Here is a 24,004-nt window from a genome sequence, read left to right on the forward strand (position 1 = left end):
AGAAAATAATGAAAAATCTTCTCATTAAAACATAAATGTCAAATATTGGAAAAAAATATTGGATGGGTAATGAAACTGTTACAAAAACTACTTCATTCATTAAATTGCTTTTTGGCCTTATTTTAAAACTTTTCTGGGTTTGGCAAGATGTGACACACAAGTCCTCGAGTTTTCTAAAACTCTAATATGACAAAGTAGCAACAACCATAACACCTAGAGACGAAAAAATTAAAAAAAAACTATTCACTAATATTAAAATGTATCTTTGATTTGGCAGCAAACTAAATAAAAAAAAACTGATACTGGAATGAAAAAACGACGAAGAAACAAAGCTCAAAAGAAGCTGCAATATGCATCTTAAGAAAAGGATACCTATTACAGCAGAACCGTTCATTAATTTCCGAGGAACTTCTAATGGGCGCACATCTGAACAACTTCTTTTAGAGATATGATCATTGACGGAGGAATTTATTAATTTACTATCTTCCTCTTCAACGAATGAAAGAGGAGTGATTTCTCTATCTAGGTCACCACCTAGAAACTCTTCGCTATCATGACTGCCAACTTCAACTTCCAAAGACGACTGGGGGTACATTTTCTCTTTTGCACGGACACTTTGAGTAATTTGTTCTTGAGATTCAACTTCAATTACGGTTTCTTGGTCTTTTTTAGATGGACTAGTAACGGAATCGAAAGAAGAACGCTGAGGAGAGAGCTGCAATGCTTCGGTTTCAAGAACTTTAAGGCACTCTTGAGATTTCTCTACCTTGTCAGAAGTGTCTTTGGTATGGGATTCCTCTTGTTTTTGTTCTTCGAACCCTATTTTAATGCCAGTTTCCTCTTCTCCGGATGGAGAGACATCTTCTTCAATATCAGGAGCTTCATCTTCAGTTCTAACTTCAGATAATTCCACCTCGTTGCGAGATACAAAATCCAATAGCTGCATCATCACATCAGTATCACACTGTTCCATTCTAGCTTTATCATCGAAAGATTCCGCTGTAGGAGAACTTCTTTTGTGATGCTCATCTTCCAGAGTTGGAGGACGATCTTCGTAGAGAGCCAGGTCTTCATTGTCCATCATACAACCTTCTCTCATCAGGATTTGGCCACTTTGATCTATCCATTCTTCAGTTCGTTTTAAAACTGGCGCTAATTCGGATGGTAAAGGAATACTTTCCTCCTGCTGTTGAGTAACGGAATCTAAAAATTGATCGAATCTCTTAGAAGTATACGATTTTTCTTTGCCCTCGGTTGTGCTTTGGATTTGTATGTTTTTCGACGAAAATTTCTCTTTCAGTTTTTCTGAAGAAACGTTGTAAACCTCAGTAGCGTGTTCTTTTATTTGCATCACTTCAACAGATTGAACAGTCTCTTTTCTGGAACGTTCACCCCTTCTTGATTCTTTATACATCATTTCTTCCAGACTTACCTTCTTTGGTTTTTCAACATCTTCAAAATCCGCTTTCTCTTCCGCTCCAGGTAAAGACGTGACGGGGCTATCCTTTTCCAATTGTTTTTTAACATCAGACTGATCATGCGCTTTAGTTTCAGTCGAAGTAGTGACTTTATCTTCGAACATTTTATTGTGGAATGAACAGGGCGTTCCTAAAGCTTCATGTCCAGTTACATCAACAGCTACATTGCTAATATCATCCGATACTTCAAGGACTGGCAAAAATTCGATGTCTACAGACTGATCTCTTGTAGAACTGAAACACGAATCTGATTTTTCTTCTGCACTTCCAGCTGACTGGGGATGGCTATCTTGAGTTTGAAAAGCATTTTCTGTAATTACAATCTTTTTCGATCTGTCAGCTTTAATATCAGCAGCTATGCGGGAAATTTTTTCTTCACTTTGATCAAGGTGAGAGATTTTATCTTTAATGTTTTCAGATGATAACTCGGAAACTAATGAGTGTTCCAGGTTCAGTGTCAGACCAGATGGTTCGGCAAAGGAAATATGTTTTTTCGATTCCGTTGTAGCTGTAGCATATTCTTCAATTTCGCTTTCAACATTTCTCATGAATTCCGGTGTCACTGCTTTATCGCCAGAAATATCTTTGATTCCTTCTTTAGAAGGAGAAACTGATGCGCACTCTTTATAAGAAACTTTTTCGATTTTTTGCCGAGAGGTTTCCTTATCAACTTCATCCTTTCCTGATCTGTGTTCTGGTATTACTACATCTTTTATGGTAGTGCATTTGATAACAGTTTTTGCCTCAGTTATTACTGATTCGCCAGATATTTCAATTTTAGACGAAAATGGAGTAACAATATTTTGTTCCGTTAATACTTTCTTTTGGATTACAGTTTCAGTTTCTTTCGAATGGCCTGACAGTTGTTTTTCTTCAGCTGAAATACCAGTTTTAACATTTTTATCAGATGCAAAAGTATCAAATCTTTTCTGTACTATTTTAATTTCTTTCTCGGTAATTTCAGCTTTTCCTCTGCTTAATAATTCCTCATCTTTGATATCAACATCTAAAGAAATATTTTTATCAGATTGTACCTCCGACTCAACATTAACTTTCGGAATGACACTTTTTATTCTACTCTCTGTAATTTCAGCACATGAAACAGTATCTTTAGATTTTAAAAGTGTAGTTTCCATCTTAACTTTTTCTGTTTGTATTATTTCAATTTCTTTACTATCAATCTCTTTTGGGCTTATGATGTTTTCCTTTTTAGATATAATGCACTTAGATAGATCGTCAGGTTTTATCTCCAAACTTGATACTTCTTCCTTTATTCGCGCATCATCAGTTCGAGTGAATTTTTTTTTAGTTTTCTCAAGTTTTTCAGTTTCTTCCAGTTTTGCAGTGACTTCTAGTTTTTCAGCTTCTTTTAATAATTCAGCTTCTTTTAACAATTCAGCTTCTTTTAACAATTCAGCTTCTTTTAACAATTCAGCTTCTTTTAACAATTCAGCTTCTTTTAACAATTCAGCTTCTTTTAACAATTCAGCTTCTTTTAACAATTCAGCTTCTTTTAACAATTCAGCTTCTTTTAACAATTCGGCTTCTTTTAACAATTCGGCTTCTTTTAACAATTCAGCTTCTTTTAACAATTCAGCTTCTTTTAACAATTCAGCTTCTTTTAACAATTCAGCTTCTTTTAACAATTCAGCTTCTTTTAATAATTCAGCTTCCTTTAATAATTCAGCTTCCTTTAATAATTCAGCTTCCTTTAATAATTCAGCTTCCTTTAATAATTCAGCTTCCTTTAATAATTCAGCTTCCTTTAATAATTCAGCTTCTTTTAATTTTTCAGCTTCTTTTAGTTTTTCAGCTTCTTTTAGTTTTTCAGCTTCTTTTAGTTTTTCACCTTCTTTTAGTTTTTCACCTTCTTTTTGTATCTCAGCTTCTTTTTGTATCTCAGCTTCTTTTTGTATCTCAGCTTCTTTTTGTTTCTCAGCTTCTTCTTGTATCTCAGCTTCTTTTTGTTTCTCAGCTTCTTTTTGTTTCTCAGGTTTTAATTTTTCAGTTTCTTGTAATTGTTCAGTTTCTTGTAATTGTTCAGTTTCTTTTAATTGTTCAGTTTCTTTTAATTTTTCAGTTTCTTTTAATTTTTCAGTTTCTTTTAATTTTTCAGTTTCTTTTAATTTTTCAGTTTCTTTTAATTTTTCAGTTTCTTTTAATTTTTCAGTTTCTTTTAATTTTTCAGTTTCTTTTAATTTTTCAGTTTCTTTTAATTTTTCAGTTTCTTTTAATTTTTCAGTTTCTTTTAATTTTTCAGTTTCTTTTAATTTTTCAGTTTCTTGTAATTTTTCAGTTTCTTGTAATTTTTCAGTTTCTTGTAATTTTTCAGTTTCTTGTAATTTTTCAGTTTCTTGTAATTTTTCAGTTTCTTGTAATTTTTCTGTTTCTTGTAATTTTTCTGTTTCTTGTAATTTTTCTGTTTCTTGTAATTTTTCTGTTTCTTGTAATTTTTCTGTTTCTTGTAATTTTTCTGTTTCTTGTAATTTTTCTGTTTCTTGTAATTTTTCTGTTTCTTGTAATTTTTCTGTTTCTTGTAATTTTTCTGTTTCTTGTAATTTTTCAGGTTTTTGTAATTTACTGATTTCTTTCAATTTACTGATTTCTTCTAGTTTATCAGTTTCTTCTAGGTTTCTCGTCTCTTCCAGTTTTTCGGTTTCTTTTATTCTTTCATCAAGTTTTTCAGTTGTTCTTAGTTTTTCCATTTCTTCTAATTTTTTACTTTCTGAAGCGATGTAGTCTTGTTTATTCAGTGTAGCCCCTTCAGATTTTTTTGAATCAAGTTCCATTGTAGAAGAAGATTGTTTAACATTTTCGATTTGATATTTGCCTTCACTTGGAATATCAGTGCATATAATTATTTCTTTCTCAGTTTTCACAGACTTCGAACTATCTTCAGATATGGCAGTGGTAGTCACTTCGCTTTCAAGAATTACAACATTAGACTCAGCATCTGCAGCTGATAATATTTTCTTAACATTATCTAATGTTTCTTCAGTACAAATAAATATTTCACTTTTGCCCAAACTTGGTTCCATTGTGTCTTTAACAATATTAATATTATCGGGTGATTCTCTCTGCCACTTAGTTTCAGTATCACTTGCCTCTTTTTTAAATGCATCAGTTGTGGCTTTAGCAACATCATGCGAGCTCTCACCCATCGTTTTAAACGTCTTACTTATTAACTCTTCATCAGATAAAATTTTTTCATCTAAACTGGAAATGAATGATTTAATTTCTTTATCATCGGCTTTTAACTTACTATCTTTTCCATCTGCAGAGTCTTTACTTTCTGGAGATTTAATTGCATCAGAAAAACCAGCTGAGCTTTCAGATTTTAGTTCTTTCACAATGGTCGATTGAATTGAAGTCTCTTTTATCTGACTTTTTATTCTGATAGGTTCGTCAGAACTTGGCGATTTTTTATCAGTCATATCGCCATGTTTTTTAAACTCAACAGTTTCTGCATGGATCCTTTCTTTTCCCAAATCTGTTGTTGAAATAGAATGTGGTTTATCTTTTTCAGAATCAATATCACTTCTAGCTTTATCATGTCCCAAAGATTCACTAGCTTGTTCTTTTTGTAAAGCTTCAACATTATAAACAAAATCTATTGAATGAACCTCAACAGTTTCTACATTGATCCTTTCTTTTCCCAAATTTGTTGTTAAAATAGACTGTGGTTTATTTTTTTCAGAATCAATATCACTTCTATCTTTATCATGTCTCAGAGATTCACTATCTTCTTCTTGCAAATCTTCAACATTATGAGCAAAATCTATTGAATGAATTAACTCAACGTTGGTTTGTTTAGTTTCTATAGCTTTTTCGACAGATTTATCTGCGACTGACGACATGCTGTCTTGCTCTTTACCACTTACATCACGCTTTTGTATCTTCTTACCCAGTGTAATCTCTTTTTGAATTGATTCTGATGAAACTGTGGCAGTGCCCATTACTCTGATATCCTCAGATTTTTCAGAAGTTTTACCCTCAGATATCATGCTATCTCCATCCAGTATGCCACTCTTAATTTCAGATTTCATTGTTTCTTTAGTGACAGTGATTTCTTTCTTTCGATCTTTTGAGGGAGGAGAGTGAATATCCACCTTTGTGATTCCAATGCTTTTGTCGATTGTTTTGCCCTCTGGTGGTTCTTTACTAAACTGAATGCTAGAGGTTTCGCTTTGATATTTTTCATGCGTTATTTTATCCGTTTCATCTTTTAAATCTCTAGATGAATCTGAATGAAGTATAACTTCCTTGATCTCAACGCTTTTCACTGACGCATCATCAGGATGTACAATGTTCTCAAGAGAGCATATTTCCAACATTTCGGACCCTGGCACGAAAGTTTTTACAACCAATTCTACTTTGGCGTCTTTACTAGAATCAAATACGGTTTCCGTTACGTCTTTGCTGCTCTCGTAAAATGGTAACGACGCTTGTGAATCAATACTAACTGTACTTTTCCTCCTCTCTGTAACTTCCATGATTTCTAAATCTCGCTCCTTCTCCGAATCCGATAAGTCTTCGATGGCAGACGTTTCGATCCGTTTTTCCGGAGCATCGCTTATGACTGTCCAGACTTCCTTTTTGATGTCCTTTATCTCTGGTTTAGGCGTTGGCGGTTCTGAGGTTTTTTCAAAAAACTCCAAGCGTTCCTTAAAGCTAAGTTGTTCCTCGGGACTTTCGGATAGGTGAGAATCTTCGGACGTGAGGCTTTCGAATTTACTCTCGGTTTCGATTACATTCTCAACCGCAACTGTACCTTTAGAAGTTTGAGAGGATGCAACGGTTGAAGTAGAAAGTTTTTGAAAGAAATCTCTTTTCTCAGCAAAACTCAATTCTGGCGATCCGGGTGAGCTCGGTTTTTTCTTATCAGAACTGAACGATTCGGACGTTTGGATACCACCTGTTTTTAAGTCAACCAGTATTAATATTAAATGCATAAAATATAGTAACAAAGTAGATATAAACTGTGAATTGAAGTAATCAAGTGTGCTTGTAACAAAAATGTGATTAGTGCACATGAATCTAAAAGGAAAAAAAAATTATGTCTTAATGCTGTTAAAGTTTTTCATAATATTTAGAAAGGATATTAATACTTTCCTTCATTGTTAATTTAAATTATTACGGAAAATTAATTTGAAATAATCACAGACGAGAAAAATACATCGCCATGTTCAAATTTAATGATTTTCAGAGAGTTGAAATTCATATTACTTTAAACAAAGCACATAATTATTATAAATAAATTTAACTTTTCAATAGTTCAAAATGAATTAAGTAAAAATATTTCGCCTTTTCTTGATGTTTATTAAAATTTTTCCAGCATTATCTTTTAATTATTTTCTTTCCATTGATTTCAAATTTTAAATACAATTCCAGTAATGGAAACTTGCTTAAAAAAATAGTGCATACAAAGATGAAATTTTGCATTTAAAAGTGGACTTGATTAAAAAATTTTATGTATCGAAGGAAAATAATACATAGTGTACTGAATTATAGAGAATAAGGTAGTTTTGAGATATCAAAGTGGTAAGGGACAGTAAAAATATTAAAAAGCATATTTCTTGCAATTTTGGCTCCCAATATTTAGCAGTTTTCGATAGAAATTTAGCAGCACCTCAATTTTTATGATTACACCTAACTTGTATAAAAAAAAATACACTATAATTCAATTCGAAAAATTCAATTTCGAGAAAAAGTAGTTTTAATAAAAACAAAGCATAAAGTTTAAGAGAATTAAAAAAATCTTAAGTAAAAAAATCTTAATTTTTATAAACAAGAAAAATCAAAACAAACTTTTTAGAGATGGGACAGAACATAGCTTTCATTGAATCAGTACCATGGGAAAAATAAAAAAAGAATTATTTACTATATTTTTTTTTAAATGTAAAAAACTGAGCTACCATAAAATTTTAACAATGCGTGTTCTTGCATCGAGTCAAACAATTGTTTATTTATTTCCAAAAACTATTGTATAAAGTTACAAAAATGTTAACATATTAGAGCAAAACATGAATTAGTTATCATACATGCATTAGTGCATAACATGTAGTAGTACATAATATCACATAACGAGTACCAGTCAGTAAAAAACATAACAAAAGTCAACCTCATAAACATATATAATTATGAAAAATACCTTCTAAGCTAATATCTTCAGGTTCATTTGAACTGAGTGTCATATGAGTAGTTTTTTGGATTAAATGTGTTGATAAAACAGTTACACCTGCGTCAGTTTTATCTGGAAAATAAGAGAAATAAACTCGCATTTCTTAGAGATATTCAAGAATTAAATTTAATGGTGCATTTAAAATGAACAAAAATTGTAATAATTATTGATTTAATGTAAAAAATACAAATCTTAACGGGAATTTCAAATTTACTATGAAAAATACTAAATGTGAAGTGAACGGAAACACTTAAATTTATAGAAAGAATATTCTTGGATTTAATGAAAGTTATTAAGACATACACATTTCATGGCGTTAAAGAGTATTTTTATACCATAGGGTACAAACCAAAATAATTAGAATTTTAAGAAATAAATATAGGTGTTCTGCTAATAATTTGATCATAGTGACTATTCCCACGAGTTTCTTTTATAAGCCTAAAGTTTAAAAAAAAGAAAAGAAATATATGTTGCATAAATTAGGTACTTGCAACTCGAGAAGAAGTGAAGTGACTAGGCCTAACCATGTGATTTAAATCAGATTTAATTGGATACCTGTGAGCTTCGTCTCGCGTGTGTCGAACCAGATTGGCATTTGAATCGACAAATACCACGATTTATTTATTTCTACGACCTACTATGACGTTACTTGCAGGTAACTAATTGTTCATGGTAAAGTCTATTCTCTTTACTATATCTTTTTGACTCTGGGTGAAAAGATAGTGTTAAAGTAAACATTCAGTTTTTTTAGACTAACAAATGTGGAACGAACTGAAACTTCAAAAAACCTTTTCTCAACTTTAATAAACAATTTAATGACCTTCCTATTTTCGGCACAGAAATACTACTTAGTTTGAAGTACACATACGAAAAAAAAATTGCTATCAGAAGGTTAGTAAAATTTTTTAGGATATTAATATTGCATTAAAAACGATTTTTCTTCAAAAAAATGAGCCAACTTTAATTGCTTCAATAAAATTTTGAACTAATCACTGTATGCAACCTAGAATAGCAATATAAATGTAAAAATATAAATTGAAAACATTTTTACGCTTTTTTTTCCTCAAATTTTATAAGTGCTTTAGAAATCCGGTGATCCGATTTTGTTCGGAATGGGGATCGAATTTTCTTTGGACAAAATCAAAAATTCAGAGCTTGTCCGGCGATCCAAAATTTTGTGAGTGGACACAAAATATCCGATTGCGTTTGTGTTACACTGAGAAGAAAAACTACTAAAATCCACGAGGGTTATCTCAACATCACAGGAATTATATTATTCAGCTACCACTGGTGATTTTGCTCGTCGTGGTCAGTGCAAGACAGGAATTATATTCAAGTCTAAGTCGCTTTATTAATTTTAAATTTTCTGAAAAAAAAATTTTTTTCTCTTAAAAATCCCAAGTCATTTTTGTTTATAAAAGTGTAGAGATAGTTTGAGTGCTAACTTCTTAAATTTGAACTTCTGGAATTTTTTGACAAAAATTTTTAAGTTTTAATAGAGATGTATCAGCTTACCTTCAATGATTTCAGCACCTCGATTTTGTTCAAGTTTAGAAATGAGACTTTGTTCCGAAAGGGATAAAGGAATTCTATTATCTTGTATTAAAGTTGCTTCAGCCATAAATATTTTATCACTCCCTATTTCCTGTAAAATTAGAGAATCAGCTGGACTTGGCATATCCCTGACTATGCCAAAGGATGAAACTTCAGAAAAACTATCAGTATCTTCCATCTCGAAAGATGCTGACATTTTAGTTTGGTTTTGATCAGAGCGAGTACGAGAACCATAACTATAACTAACTTTTTCAAACATAACAGGTTGTTCAACAATTTCTTCGGACAAACTTTTATCAGATTCAAACTTAACATCAGTAGATTCAGCACTGTAGACTTCGGTTGAAATTGGAAATACTTCTTGAGCATACATTACGTCAATATCAGGTGACGGCGAAATGTTAGTGCCTAGTTCAGTCGCACTAGTCACTGCCTCTTCGACATTTTCAATAAAATCAAGTGTAGAAGGCTGACAATGCGCCCTTGATGAAGGCTTAAAAGGCTCCCCTTTAATTGCATTTTTAGTTTCTTTTCGTTCAAAAGCATTAGTTTTTTCCGCCACTTTTATATCGCATTCTTTCTGAGACAAAATTTTGAAATCTGATTGTTCTGGTAGAGAATGCTCATATTCAACTAATTTATCCTTACTTTTTCGATCAAATTTAGTTTCACGCTCATTTACAGGCAATTTGGTTTCTGTATTGATTTCTTCAACTGCACTGTAAATATTCTGCGATTGCATTTCGTCAGCATCAAACACTGCAGCTTTCATAGATGCCGTGTCAGATAAACCCGAAATACTGTGACTGTGCCCAGTTTCCTTCAGGTCAACACCAGAATCAGTGCTGCTCTCTAAGGCACTTTCTTCCGACAGAAGTTGATCATGCAAGGTAAAGAGCTTATCATCAAAAGTCTCGAATTTTCTTCTCTTGCTTTTGTCTATTTCACGTTTTTGTTTCACCGATCCCACTATGGCAAATGGCGGCTCGGTAGCAAAAACATTTCTAAACGATTCAATAACTAATATTTTATTTATGGCATCATTATCACGAGCAACAAGAGGATCGTCTTTACCCTCGCGATCATGTGATGAGCAAATGGACGCGTCTTCGGCATCGTCTACTTTGCCGGTGTCACTACCAGATTCCTCAACAATATGTTCTTCTAAAAACTCTTTAACAGTGGATCTCATTACATCGTACTGAAGATCAGTTAAATCACGGCCAACACTAAGTTCCACATAATCGGAACTTGGTGTGCCTAACGTCTTACTAATATCATCTAATGAGTCGGATTTTAAGCTACTTTCAGTAGCGCAACAAGATACATTGGAATCTTGGAGGGAGAAGGGCCCATCAATTGGACTAGTATGAGCGGACAACATTTCAACATGGAGGGTCTGAGTAGAGCAACTTTCTTTCAACAAATGTACAGAACTGGACGGTGTTTGCACATCAAGCATAAACGGACTACTTGCAGTGTCGGCTGTGACGGTAGAATCAGTTCCTATTCCGGTATCCAACGTCAAATCAGAAAATGGACTGGTCGATTTTTCAACTTTCAGTAATGTCTCAACCAGTTTATCAGCAAACGCTGCATCGAAACTGTTACTTTCTCCTAGGGGACTGTTAGGGTGTACGTTTTCAGATGTGTCATTTGTTTCTATTTTATCGTGTAAATAATTCTGCAAGAACTCCATGCTTATGGAAGGTTTAGACTCATTCTGATTATTAATAATATGTCCATTGAAAGGCATAGTTTTAGTAGTTCTAACGCCAAACATCGTATTGGGAGACATTTCAGTTCCCCTATTGCAGAAATTCTCAGTCATCACTGGTTCCTGCATCGATGGGGCATCATAAGTGTGAACAAAATATTCGTTTTGTTCCTTGCTGATGCCGGAGGGTCCAGCTGTAAACACAGCAATAGGACTGAGTCCTCTATCTACTCTGGATGGTACTTTTGGCTCAAATTTGTTTGTATCATGAATCGGGCTTAGTCTTTTGCGAGTTCTGAAACCCTTTCTCGTCGAAATAAGTTGGTTGGGTTTCATAGTTTCTAGTTTATCCGAGCAAGGGCTGGTACAAGTTTCTTTTGTTTCTATTTCAGATACTTCTTTGACTGGTGATAGAGGCAATTCTTGTAAGAAAAGAGTTTTTTCAGGAGTAAGTTGCGATGTAACTGGAAGTTTAGAAGGAAATATAACCTTTCCTTCATAAATAGACTTTGTTGGGGAAACTTTTTTGGAGCACAAGTCTTTAAATTTTGTTGGGGACAACGTATCTTCTTCAAGATCTTCTAGATCTGAAATTTTCCCATAAAACATGGTGACCAAAACATATAAATACCGAATTTTGTATAGCCACCCTAAATTTCAAACGAACTACTACTTCACTCAAATAAATATAAATAAGCATGTAATGAAAATCTTCTAAGGCAACTTAAAGTGTTGAGCACTTAAAAAACTTAAATGATGGGTATGGGATAAAACAATAGTAAATACAAAAATAGTTTTCATGCTTAATGGTTTGACTAAAAATAATTACAGGCATTCAATTTCTAAATTATGAATTGTCAGTTGAACTGTACTGGGTAATATTTTTAGAAAAGTACTACTTGAAAAAGCTAATTGCAGAGTAATATTCTTTTAAGGAAAATTTAACTTAGAATTTTTCATTTATTTTTAAAAATACAAAGCAGAATATTACACAAATGAAGTTAGCACTCATATCTATCTCTCCTAAGTTTTTTTTTATTAAATTATAGTATTAAAGATGAAAAGTTGATGTGTAACAATCATACACAATTGAAGTTAGCGTTTATATATCTCCTGCAAAAAATTAAATTTAATGAATTTTTGTAAATAGACGGAAAAAATATTTTTCCTAGTCTTTGGATTACACATGTGAAAATAGATTAAAATAACTTTCATACAAATGTGATCTTTGTAAATATGTTATGACAGGGAAGGCAACATGTTTTACTAAATGCTTCGTAGTAAGGTACAAATGTACTTTGAATAAGTATTATACTGAAAAATTGTTAATAGTAGTGACAAAGCTTAAAAGTACTTCATAAACAGACAGTTTGATGGTACGTTCTGTTCAATTTCTAAATACATGGTATAATGGGGAAAATTTTGTCATCATAATAGTATTGACTGTGTGTTAAATAAATGGAAATGCAAAATTTTTCGCAATTTGATTTGATGGACTATTTGCTGATGCACTAGATAATTTTTTTTGTAAAGTCTGGTTTACATGTTTATTTTATTTTATTTGAAAAAAACTATTGATTCTTGAAAAGTGAAAAATTGTCAAATTGTAAATGAAAACTGAAACTATTTCTAATAAAAATGTAAGTCTAATTATTAAATTTAAGTTTTTTATGCAATGATTATGCTTATGCAATGATTAATTTTAAGTTGTTTTTTTTTAAATTGTAAAAACTATTATATTTCCTAACTATTATACTTTGCTTCCAATTTCTCTTTTCACATAACATATTCGGTAGAAATTTATCTTTATGTAAACAGAATAAATATTTTAATCTCCTGTTCATACGGCTCAGATGTGTAAATTTTAATTATATTAACGAATAAAAAAGTAAATTCGCGAGAAAGCTTTTTTAGAAAAATAATTAACTCCATTCAATTAATTGGATATAGTTTTATCCCAGTTGTATTTTTTTTTAAATTTTCGAGAATAAAGCAATTATATGTTTTTCTACAAAGTAGTGTAGATAAAGATGCTACAAATATGTGTTGGTAAATCTTATAATAAAGTGCATAAACTCGTACAACACTTTCGTTCAAATACCTTTCATTCAGTAAATCATAAAATCAAAACTGAGTTAAAGTTAAAACTGATAGTTGAAAAAAATTACTTTAACTCAAAATAATTGATTTACAAAAACAATTTACTTGTAAGGTGTAAATAAAACATGAAGCTGAAAAATCTTAAAACAAAAGTTTATACCCTGAACAATATGTGATTTTTTAACTCAATTTTCGAAATTTATTTTTACAGTAATGCATTGTTGCAACATAGTAATCTATTCGTAAAAATAAATTATAAAGCGACTTGAAAACTAAATAGTTCAATTGAAAAATTAATAAAAAGTGTCAAGAATTTTTTCCAACTAGTCAAGAATCAGTAATTATAACAAAATAAATTTGTTTTTTAAATTTAATTTCATAAATCGTGTGAATATTTCTAATGAAATTAATCTGAAATTACATAAGTTAAGCAAATTATATTAGTTGAAGAAATTATAAAAATATTTAGTTCTCAACATAAACTAAAAATCATACGTTCTTTATAATTATTTAGTACGTACTAAACAAAATTCTTATTGATAAACTTCCAGTTATTTTTAAAACATTATAAAATGTAGAAGAACTGATTGTGAAAATTCATAACTTAGTTGCTCTTATCTGTTTAAATATAATTTTATAAATAACAATATTAAAATAAATTTTACCTATAGTTTCGTATTACCATAAAAAAAGATAGCCCAATATTTAAGGATGTTCATATTTATTTTAAAACATTTTAAATTATCTAATATTAATTAAGTTTGATTAACTTGATTCAGGTATCTTAAAGATTGAAAACTGTGCAAAGTAGAAATGCTAGCAGCAGAGGAGGCAAATCATAATTAAGAATTCTAACAGAAATAATTCTCTATTTTTTAGAAGCATGCATTTATGAATGAAATAGAAAATAAAAACATAAAATAATGACATGCTAAATCTCCACATAGCAAACACAAACACACACTTCATTCAGGTGGCATATTAATTAATTTAATTAATATAGATAAAAATTTAAATTCACTAACAATAGAAATATATTAGTGAAAGCAATACATATAAGAAAAGCTTCAAAAGCACAATAATAAATTTGAGACAGATAGTGCAAATGAAATTCAGATATCTTTCAATTTAAAATGCTGTTAATGTAATAAACTAAATATTTATCTGCTTTTAATGTGTTTAATTAAAGATGCATAGAATAAATTGGAAATGAGTTGCAAACTTAGCATGTTTTTATTGTTATAGAACCAACAGGCAGTATGTTTCATTTACACAATAGTTTAAAAAACCATTTTTTGTTTATTAAAATAATTATTTTTAATAGAATTTTCAAATGCTAGTAGTAAGTCAATTTGCATTACAAATTTATAGTTTATAAAACGCCTGTGGTATTTCATAGGTTCAATATTCTTAAAGGTTCTTACGGAACTGATTATTTTGTTTCTTGTCAAGATTTATTATATTTAAATATACAAATAATAATTTCCAAACTAAATTGTTTTTTTTTAATGTATTATTTCAATTAAGTTGATCATAAGCGTACCCATTCTCAATAAAGCACAACATATTTAACAATTAATGTACATAATGTTTTGTAAAAACCACCCTTAATGTACATTTTTTGAATTTGTGTAAAATATGAAGTAAAAAATATCATCTAAAGTCACAAATTAATACTAAAACCAGTATTTATCTCCAATGGTAGTCATGTGTTTGTTTTGGAGGCAATTTTTTGCCTGCAAGAAAATAATCAAAAGATGTGAAAAAAAATGAACAAATCTTGATGAATCATTATCAAAGCAATTAGATCAAGGAATTTGTTTCGAGTTTCTTTAGGTACAGTGTTTTATTTGTATCCCGGATCTAGATTTGAACATTTAGATGAATGAAAATTATTTATGATGATCATGCGTCAGAATAAGATAACGTTCATATTTCTTTCTAACATAAATATTGATGTGGGGCCCTTAATGTGACTAGGTTTTCTTTCTACTAAAATTCTAAAACCACGTATTACTGTTATGAAACACCCTGCATTTATTGAGAAGGATGCAATTTTAAATCTTACCTTCTTGGGTTTGAGATTCGGCACTTCTTTCAACGTCTAAAGGAATAGTGGCAGTTGTTGGTTCCGATTTCTCGTCATCAGGTAAACTGGATATGGATACTTGGCTAGTATCCATCTCTAGCGATGGCCACGTCTCAGATTCGGTAAGTTTTATCGGCAAATCTTGCGCACCTGCAAGAAAACAGTCATGAGATTCAAACCATTATGTAGAATTTTTGCCAATTTGATTTTTTTCATTTCTTAAAATTTCTCGTCTAATACCGCACATGCAAATATCTGACAAGAAAATCTAAGGTAGAGAAAAATCTAGATCACTTTTTAGAATACTAAAAGGCTCTCCAAATACTTCATTAAAATCCTCCACTACAAAGCTTTTAATTTCACAATGTTAATTATTTGTTCACAATGTTAATTAAAAATAATTCACAATGTTAATTAAAAATAAAATTTTCTGTGATGATAATTCATTTTTAATGTCAAGCGTTTAGAAATTGTTAGAAAAAGAATTATATACAATGGCAGTTTTTGTTAGTAAAATAAATAACTGCGATTGTTAAAAACAGTAATTTAAAGAAGGTGTTCTTCTAGAGCAATTTTTTGAAGTAAAATAATATCGAAAATGTCGGTTTCTTTAATTCTATGAATAATTGCGGCTTATAGAAGTAATCGTTCACACAATGTGTTTTTCAGCAGAAATTTTTGGCAAAATAATTTTAAAATGTGTTTAAATAATTATATAAATAACTGTAGTTGCTTTAAGTGGTAATTTTAACAAGGTAACTTTTACTGATAGGGAAGTTGAATATTTTGAGAGAATTCAAATTTACGTTAATTTTTCTACAATGACGCACACCAATATGTTCCCCGTATAAAATATTTGAAATCTTTATACAGGGTGTTCCCTAATCACCATCCTTAATGTTTCTTTTGAAACTTCTTGCCATAAAAGCAAGCATATTAATGATTGCAAAGAAATATTTACACGAGTGACAAAAACAGTAGCAAAATTTAACGAATAACAACTGGGGAAATCGGGGCTGAATTATCAAAGGAAACAAAGCGGAATTAAAATATTAGAACTGCCAAGTTGTCGGAAATAGAGCACTGCAAGAAGTGAAACTTCTGTAGTTGCTACTTTTCGTTCGTAGTTGAAACCCAAAAGTATAGAATCTTCTCAAAATTTAAATGGAGTTTTTTAAAGCAATGTAGCATTAGCACTCTAGCATTTTTTTTTTAATTCTCTTTTTTTTTTAATTCAATCTTTATTCAATTTGAAGTTTATACTGAAAGCAGTGGTGACTTTGGGAATAGAGAGCTCGTCTCCTAATAAGATGTCCCAGGTTTGAATCCCAGTGATGACTGGTCGATATGAATTTCACACCCGACTCGCACTATCCACAGTACTGACATAAAATTCCCTCAGTGGTAGATGGGTCATAGGTTAGTGTCCTCCTGCCGTCAGGCTACCCATGGAAGGTTTTCGTGGTTTCTTCTCCGTGTAATGCAAATGCGGACTAGTTCCATCAAGAAGTCCTACACGAAGGCAAATTTCTCCCAATACTTGATCTAGGAGTTCCCTCATCTTTTGAAATGGGTTCAAAATTACAAGGCTATGGAGTTGAATATTGGTAGCCTTAAACTCATAATTGGGTCGGCTGTCCAATAACTGTTATAAAAAATTATACTGACTCAAGTTCGATTCTACAACAAGTCTTTTATAAAAAAATTTAGATTAAAAGAAGTAAATAATGAAATAAGAGTTTCACTTACCAACAATTTCAGATAATTCTTCTTTAACTTCAGATTGAACTGGTAGAGTAGGGAAAGCAACTTCTTTCAGTTTTTTGCCTAGTTCATTGTCTGGAAATTAAAAAATAAAATACTATTTAGCTTTATGGATCTTAAAGAATTTGATATTTTAAGATGCAAAGGACACAGAAAAAAATGTATTGTTAAATTATCATACTATAAGGTTACAGTAAGGTAAAAATAACAGAACTCTGGTGATAAAAATCTAAATATGCGATATTAAAACTACTCATATTGTAATTTTTCTCATACGTTAGCGGTTTACCAGAAATTCTGGTTTTTAAAATTATTGTTCTTATTACCACACATTTAGTTTAAAAAGTGAAAACTCAATTTAACTGAATAAGTGTACACCGAAGAGCCATTACATTATGACCACCCTGCTAATAACATGTAGGACTACCTTTAGCCCTCAAAACTGCTAGCAACCGCCGTGGCATTGATTCCACAAGGTGCTGATAGGTAGTCTGAGGTATCTGGTACCAAGCGCTCACCAGCTGGTCCTGCAATTCCCTCACATTGCGAGGGGGTAGCGTGGCAGCACGAATTTGGTTTTCCAAGTAGGACCACAAATGCTCTATTGGATTAAGGTCAGGTGAATTTGGGGGCCAAGACATGACTTGAAATTCACTGGAATGTTCCTCGACGATTTGACCCTTATGACATGGTGCATTATCCTGTTGGTAAACACCATCCCCCGCAGGAAAAACTATTGCCATGAATGGGTGAACGTGGTCTGCAACTATGTTCAAGTAGCTTACAGACGTCAGGGATTGTTCTATGAGGATTATGGGTCCTAATGTGCCCCATGGAAACATTGTTCCTGGGCGAGAAACCATGAAAACCTGGGCTAGCCCATTGATATAGATGGAGGGTGATCATAATGTAATGGCTCTTCGGTGCATTTTATGACATACTCTAAAGTATCAATGATAAAATTACCACATTAACCAAGTTTAAGTATTACAAAACTATTTAATATTGTTAATTTTTCCAAAATAATTACCAGTGTACTTCCATAATAATTACCGAGGTTTTTAGTATTATCATAGAACCAGAAACACGGTATAATTCATAATTTGGTAATCCATATCAAACTTTTCTTTTAATCGAAATAAAAACATGAAAACAAATTTCAAATGGAAGATTTCAATCTAAACATAGCATAAAAGAATACAAAATATATTTTATACATTTTTTTTCTTCAAATTTGCAAGTATGTAAGTATTCTTAAGGAATACACACAGCATTAGCATTTAGCGTAAAAATCATCTACTTTTGTCAAGCTGATAAATTTTGAAAACACTTAAGATTAAGCAGTTAAAAAAGAAGTTGTTGTTGCTTATTCCCTTTGCCTTAGACAAACTAAACCGAGTTCAGGAGACGATGTCGCCAAATAGAATAAAGAACTACATCCCCCTCATTCAACAGCTTCCCCCGCAGAAGCACCAATACCCAGATATCAAATTAAGGTTTATTTTCACTCAGAAAAAACGTTTCAATGTAAACCTAATAAGGTTTGTAATGCGGTTTACGTGTAAACCTTCGAACCTTAAAACAATCTGCTTTATTCTACTCGCATTACCCTAATCCATAACCTTGGAAAAAAACCTTCTGCATAAAAACCTTAAATCGAGGTTGATTTTGGGTTTCCAAGCTTGAAAAAAAATCCTTTAATAAAGCTAGTCTCAAGGTGAAAGTAATCTTAAATCAAGGTAATCATAATGATTCTTTTAGAAAAGTCTTTTATGCTCAGCTAAAATTCACTTTGTCATGAAATTTTAATGGACGATGCAATTTGATCCTATCGCTAGTATGACGTCAGCTAAAACGTCATCCTATCGCTAGTGTGACGTCAGCTAAAACGTCATCCTATCGCTAGTGTGACGTCAGCTAAACGTCACTAAGTGACAATACTTTTTACAAACGCTTTAAGAAATAATTTTTAATCTTTTTAGGATGAAAGGTTTGAAACTGCAATATTTTTGCCTCATTGAAAAAAGGGTTTTAGTACAACCATTTTCGTGACAATAAAAAAAAATTCAGCGACAAGGTTGTCGTAAGGTTACATTTTTCCTGGGAATACAATCTAAGATACGAGATGGAGTAGCGATGGTAGAACAGCAGATGGCAGAACAGCGATGGCAGAGAATAAGTCTTCTCGTTTCCGTCAAAAATTAGACTCTTAATATGACTAGTCCTAAGTCTAGATAGAGTGGTCTGAGCAAGTCTTGGACAGGAGCACTGCAATATCTGTCCAGTGGACTCAGCGGCGCACCGGGCATGTTCGGGTGGGGTCCTCCAAGTGGTGTTTATATAAGCCAGAAACAGGGAGTGGACCTTAAAAGTTCGCAGTCCATTTTAAGGGGCAGTGGGGGAAAAAGCAATTATAAAAGCATAAGTAAAAAGCAAATTCTGTTAATGATTGAGATATAGTTAGGGACAATTTCAATACATTGGTTTCAGCCATAAAAATTTCTGGTTAAGTTATAACTGTTAGTGTTTTAAAATAAATTGCTATGGATAAGCTGTTTTTAAGATCTAACAACTCTAAAACATATGAAGAGCAGGGGAGTGAAAACTGTTTACGCCCATTAAAGCTGATTCTGAGAAAGAGCCAATCTCAACGTAAGAGTTTTCAAGAGCAAGCATTTGGTTGGCATTGCAAAAATAAAAACATACACGAATGTCACGAGCATTTATTTATAGCCTCTAAACGAAATTTAAGCAAAACCTCGAAATAAAATAAAATTTACAATTATCGATGTTGAGAAAAAATAAAATTCGAAAGTTGGGTTGGACAAGAACAGTTCTTTCTTCAAATATCCTCCCCAATCAATGCTTTCTCACAAGTCATTCCACCATCTATGCGTGGACAGAAACTATTTTTCAACTCCATGGCCTATCTGCCCTGTGTAGTAACTCTCGGGGAGAACCTATTTTTCACGTTATTTATATGGAAAAACTTAGTAATCTTTAGAATGTACAAATGGGAGATCTTGAAGCCGATATGGCCTGGTTGGTAGGGCACTGAACCCATGTCCAAGAGGTCGTGGGTTCGAACCTCGTGGTAGTAAAAGGGGACTAATGCTAGCAAAATCTATCAAGTCACAAAGTACTCCATGTTCCCATAAAAAAAGTATACCTCTTGGGGTACTGATCCAGGAGTTTCCTTGTCTTCTGAATTGGTTCAAAATTCAAGACAACGCGGTTTAAAGTAGTCGTAATCCCGAAATTGGGTCGGCTGTTCAACGGCGGTAATGAAATACAAAACGGAGATCTTAAAGTCCTTTTTAAAAAAAAAAGAACAAACTATTCTCCACCTAAACCTTTATATTTAAATTAAATCAAATTTCATGCAGCTTATAATTTGCAATTAAGTTAGTTAATGTATATGCTAATGAATAAAAAAATCTACGAAAATTAAAAGTTCAATACCCCGATATTCTTCATCAGCAGGTGATGGAGGAGGTGTTTTGGAAGCTCTGCGTATTTTGGCATCTAGAAGCATGAAACTCTGCTATTAGCAACTATAAACATGCAAAACAAACAAAAAAAATAAAACTTTGCCTAAAATGTTTTAGCTATAATTAAGAAAATCTGCTTTCGAATTATTCATTTCATAGAAAGCACTAAAATCCACATCCACCCTGTTAAATACCGAAGTTCTGCAACTCTAGTTATAAAAATAATGTCTAGGTGATGTCGAGTACTATCTATATGCTGCGAGATGAGATCGATAACAGCACCATCTATTGGAAAAAAGCGGAATTAGCGTTTATATTTCAAAACCCTTGCAAAATAGAAGAAACAAAAAATTCACAATTGTGTAAGGCATCATTGATTTTATACACAGAGATGCTTTATGGGCATTATTACTAACAACAACTTTTGTAAGCGATTTTCTTATACAGTATAGCATGATAAAACGATCATAAAAAAAGTAGCTACTAGAAGATGCTTTTATTTAAAATGTTAAAATCTAGAAAGAAGTTTCTACCCCAGTAATAAAAATATCTTGCTATGCAACTTCTCTTTTGAACGTTTAAGAGTAGAATCACGAACTCATTGTGCTAGACTGGGGGTCCTCTACAACTTTGCACTTTATTTTTTCCATAATCTCGTACCATTTTCGAAAGGGAAACTCCACTGATTATCACTGGATCGTTCATCCGGTAGCTCATAGCCTCTTTAGTATACCTACACATCACTTTTATAACCATAGCTGCAGTCGGTAATCAGTTGAAGGGATGGGTTGGAACTTTATTGGCTACTATATATAAAAATGTATTTATTATTTATTACACTTAAAAAAATACATCCCAAAAAGAACTTTTTAAATGAAAAACATGAAGTGAGGAGATAAATATTAAGTTATTAATTCCAAATTATTACTTAAAATTTGATTTAAAAATGTGTTATTGATTTTTATCAAAAACTTTAAATTGTATTGCAGCTCTGAAAATTTAAGTTTACTTTACAAAATGAATAAAAGTAATTGGCATATATATGCCAATGAATTACAAGTTTGTTTTCCTTGGGAAAGGATTCCTAAAATTTTAAATGAGTACTTGACATGTCTTTTCATTTGTTTTATTTTTTGGTAAGCTCGACTCTAAGTTAATTGTGAATTAAAATAACATCTTATTGAGTAATAAAGCAGAAATAAAATTTCCCACAAAGCACTAATTATCTATAAATTAGGGTTTTTTTTTTAATTACACCACTTTTTTTTAGTATATCATACATTTGAAACTTGAAATGAAATTTAAAAAAACAGTATGGGTGATAAATTACTATAAAAGATTAAAAGAAATTTTATTTAAAAAACGTAATAATCGAAATTTCTTTTGCGGAATACTAAAGAAATATTTATTTAAAAAATAAACTAAACTAATTTATTAAAGTTACCGAAAGTAAGTTACAACTTTAGTTCCTAAATTTAGCATGCTACTTTCATCTTAACTACGATAAATATATTTTTTGCACTGATCACTTAATAAAAAATATTGTTTGTTTCCTAGCTATTAAGAATGTTTGACGATGTACTTAATATACAATACAGCGTGCAATTGCTATACCTTCTACACAGACGTTAACATCCGGGGAATTATCACTTGAATACTTGGTCACATTAGCTTCTACTAAACTGTTGGCCGCAACACTTTCTTTTGGTTGTTGTTCGGATTTATGTTCTTCTAATTGATGCTGAACACTTTGTTCATATTCAAGTGATACCTTACTTGAGTCTGGCAAGGTATTATCACTAACTTCAACTATTTTACTACCGCTAACAGAATTATCCTCGCTCGAGGATATTATTCTATTTTTATCATTCGATGAGCCACTGATTTCAGCAGTTGAAACGGTTTCAATAACTGTAGATATATTCATAGGTAAATCCCCACCTGATTTATAATTATCAGTCTTTGAACTTAAAGCAACTTCTTTGTCCATGCTGCAGTATCCTAAATCTGATGATAATGATTCAGCGCCTGCACATTCTAACACACTCGGATCAGCAAGACTAGTTTGGGTATTGAGGACCTTGCTAGAATCAGCAGTTGTAGGAAAAGCAGTATCAGTTCTTGAAACCTTTTGATTGTCGGGGCTCGAGCATATTAGAACCTTTTCAATAGGTTCTTCATTCATTGAATATCCAATTGGTGTTGGATTGGATGTGACAATGATAGTTTGGGTTGATGAAATTTTATCAGGAGGCCAAAACTCGTGAGTCCTTATTTCATTCTGCTGCTCAATAACATCCACATTAATGCCATTTTCGATTTTCTTAAGTGGCTCACCGTCAACAACAGACATTGTTCTTTTTTCACTCTCATCGTCAGGTAAAAGTTGAATATTTTCAGCGGGGGCAGGGTCTTTTGTGTTGTTGTCACTTGAGTGGGGCATCGTTGTTTCACTTTGAGATGCGGGAGTTAATTTACATTTAGGGAAAAGTTGGTTTATTTCCTCACTGGTTGGAAGATTTGTCAGATCTTCAGTTTTAATGTGATCTAATTATAAAATAGAGGAAATCAAATTATAAATGGAAACAAAAGTAAAAAAGGAAAACAAATAATAAAAAAGATAAATAGTTAAAAACAAATAATAAAAGAAAACGAGTCATAAAATAAAAGAAAGATAAAATTTTAAAAAAACAAAGAAAAATTGTAAAACATAAAATTATAAGTAAGACAGGCATGGATAAATCAAAACTAGATTTCGAAGTGAGTAATAAAAGTTTTGCTGAAAATTTTTCCTTTAAAAAAATTAAAACATAGGTGCTTAAAGATAGCAGAATTCTTTTTATTCTTTGGCAAGGTAATAAAAACAAATAAAGTTTAAAAGATAAAACGGTTGTTTTACATCAGAAACTATCATAGTGCAAACACACAGGTTTTGTGCATCGTCAGTAATGATGATATAATAGCATACTGTGTTAAATTCGTAGTCAAGACCATGAATTAAGTAGCAAAGGCCTTTATTTATATCAATGCTATCTGTGCACCAGAGTCATTATGTCAAGAATCGCATGTGATCGCGTTGATTATAACTTTCTTTAATCAAAAATTCTTAATTTCTCCAAGTATCATAAGTGGATTCAACAATTTTTTTAATCCTAGCTTCTCTAATGCGATATTTTAACACTTGAAAAATAAAAAATATAAAATAACAACTAAAACAAATGAAAATAATGCAAAACAATTCCGAATTTTCGAATATAAACAGAATATAAATATTTTTTTTCCAACTGCGCAAAAGAATAACCCACCTATCCATTCTCATTCAACACCGATTAAAATATATAATGTCACTTAACAAGGTAAAAAATAAACGAAAACATACAGGAAATACGTCCAATTATACAAAGTGTATAATCATTGATTTCAAATGTCTTAATTGATTTTCATGTAAGGTTTTCAGTTCAGTGATAAATATTTATGTAATTGGTAAATATCCCATTAAAAATAATGTGATATATCAGAGTGTATATCACACTCGCAATTCGACAATGGTACAACACAAAAAATTATTCTCAGTTTAATTTTCGAAATAGCTTTGAAATACTTAAGCAACGTATTGTAACTACGACTACT

General features: G+C 31.6%; 1 protein-coding gene across 35 annotated transcripts in view; it reads right to left on the minus strand.

Annotated features, from left to right (window-relative positions):
• Positions 1–24,004, minus strand: part of LOC107453194 (uncharacterized) — a 252,200-nt gene that overhangs the window by 13,225 nt on the left and 214,971 nt on the right. For 25 of the 35 annotated variants that reach the window (XM_087151201.1, XM_087151200.1, XM_087151197.1 and 22 more), the window contains 7 exons: positions 21,989–22,921; positions 20,346–20,408; positions 16,869–16,958; positions 15,099–15,269; positions 9,175–11,517; positions 7,630–7,731; positions 373–6,393 (listed from right to left, as the gene is read on the minus strand). In XM_087151201.1, coding sequence (XP_087007327.1) covers positions 373–6,393; positions 7,630–7,731; positions 9,175–11,517; positions 15,099–15,269; positions 16,869–16,958; positions 20,346–20,408; positions 21,989–22,921 — 9,723 coding nt within the window. The remainder of the gene's footprint in view (positions 1–372; positions 6,394–7,629; positions 7,732–9,174; positions 11,518–15,098; positions 15,270–16,868; positions 16,959–20,345; positions 20,409–21,988; positions 22,922–24,004) is intronic. The other 10 variants (XM_087151208.1, XM_087151207.1, XM_087151204.1 and 7 more) reach the window with 6 other exon arrangements.

This window comes from Parasteatoda tepidariorum, chromosome 9, assembly GCF_982258835.1.
Source record: "Parasteatoda tepidariorum strain Cologne lab strain chromosome 9, Ptep-v5.0, whole genome shotgun sequence".
Taxonomy (NCBI): domain Eukaryota; kingdom Metazoa; phylum Arthropoda; class Arachnida; order Araneae; family Theridiidae; genus Parasteatoda; species Parasteatoda tepidariorum.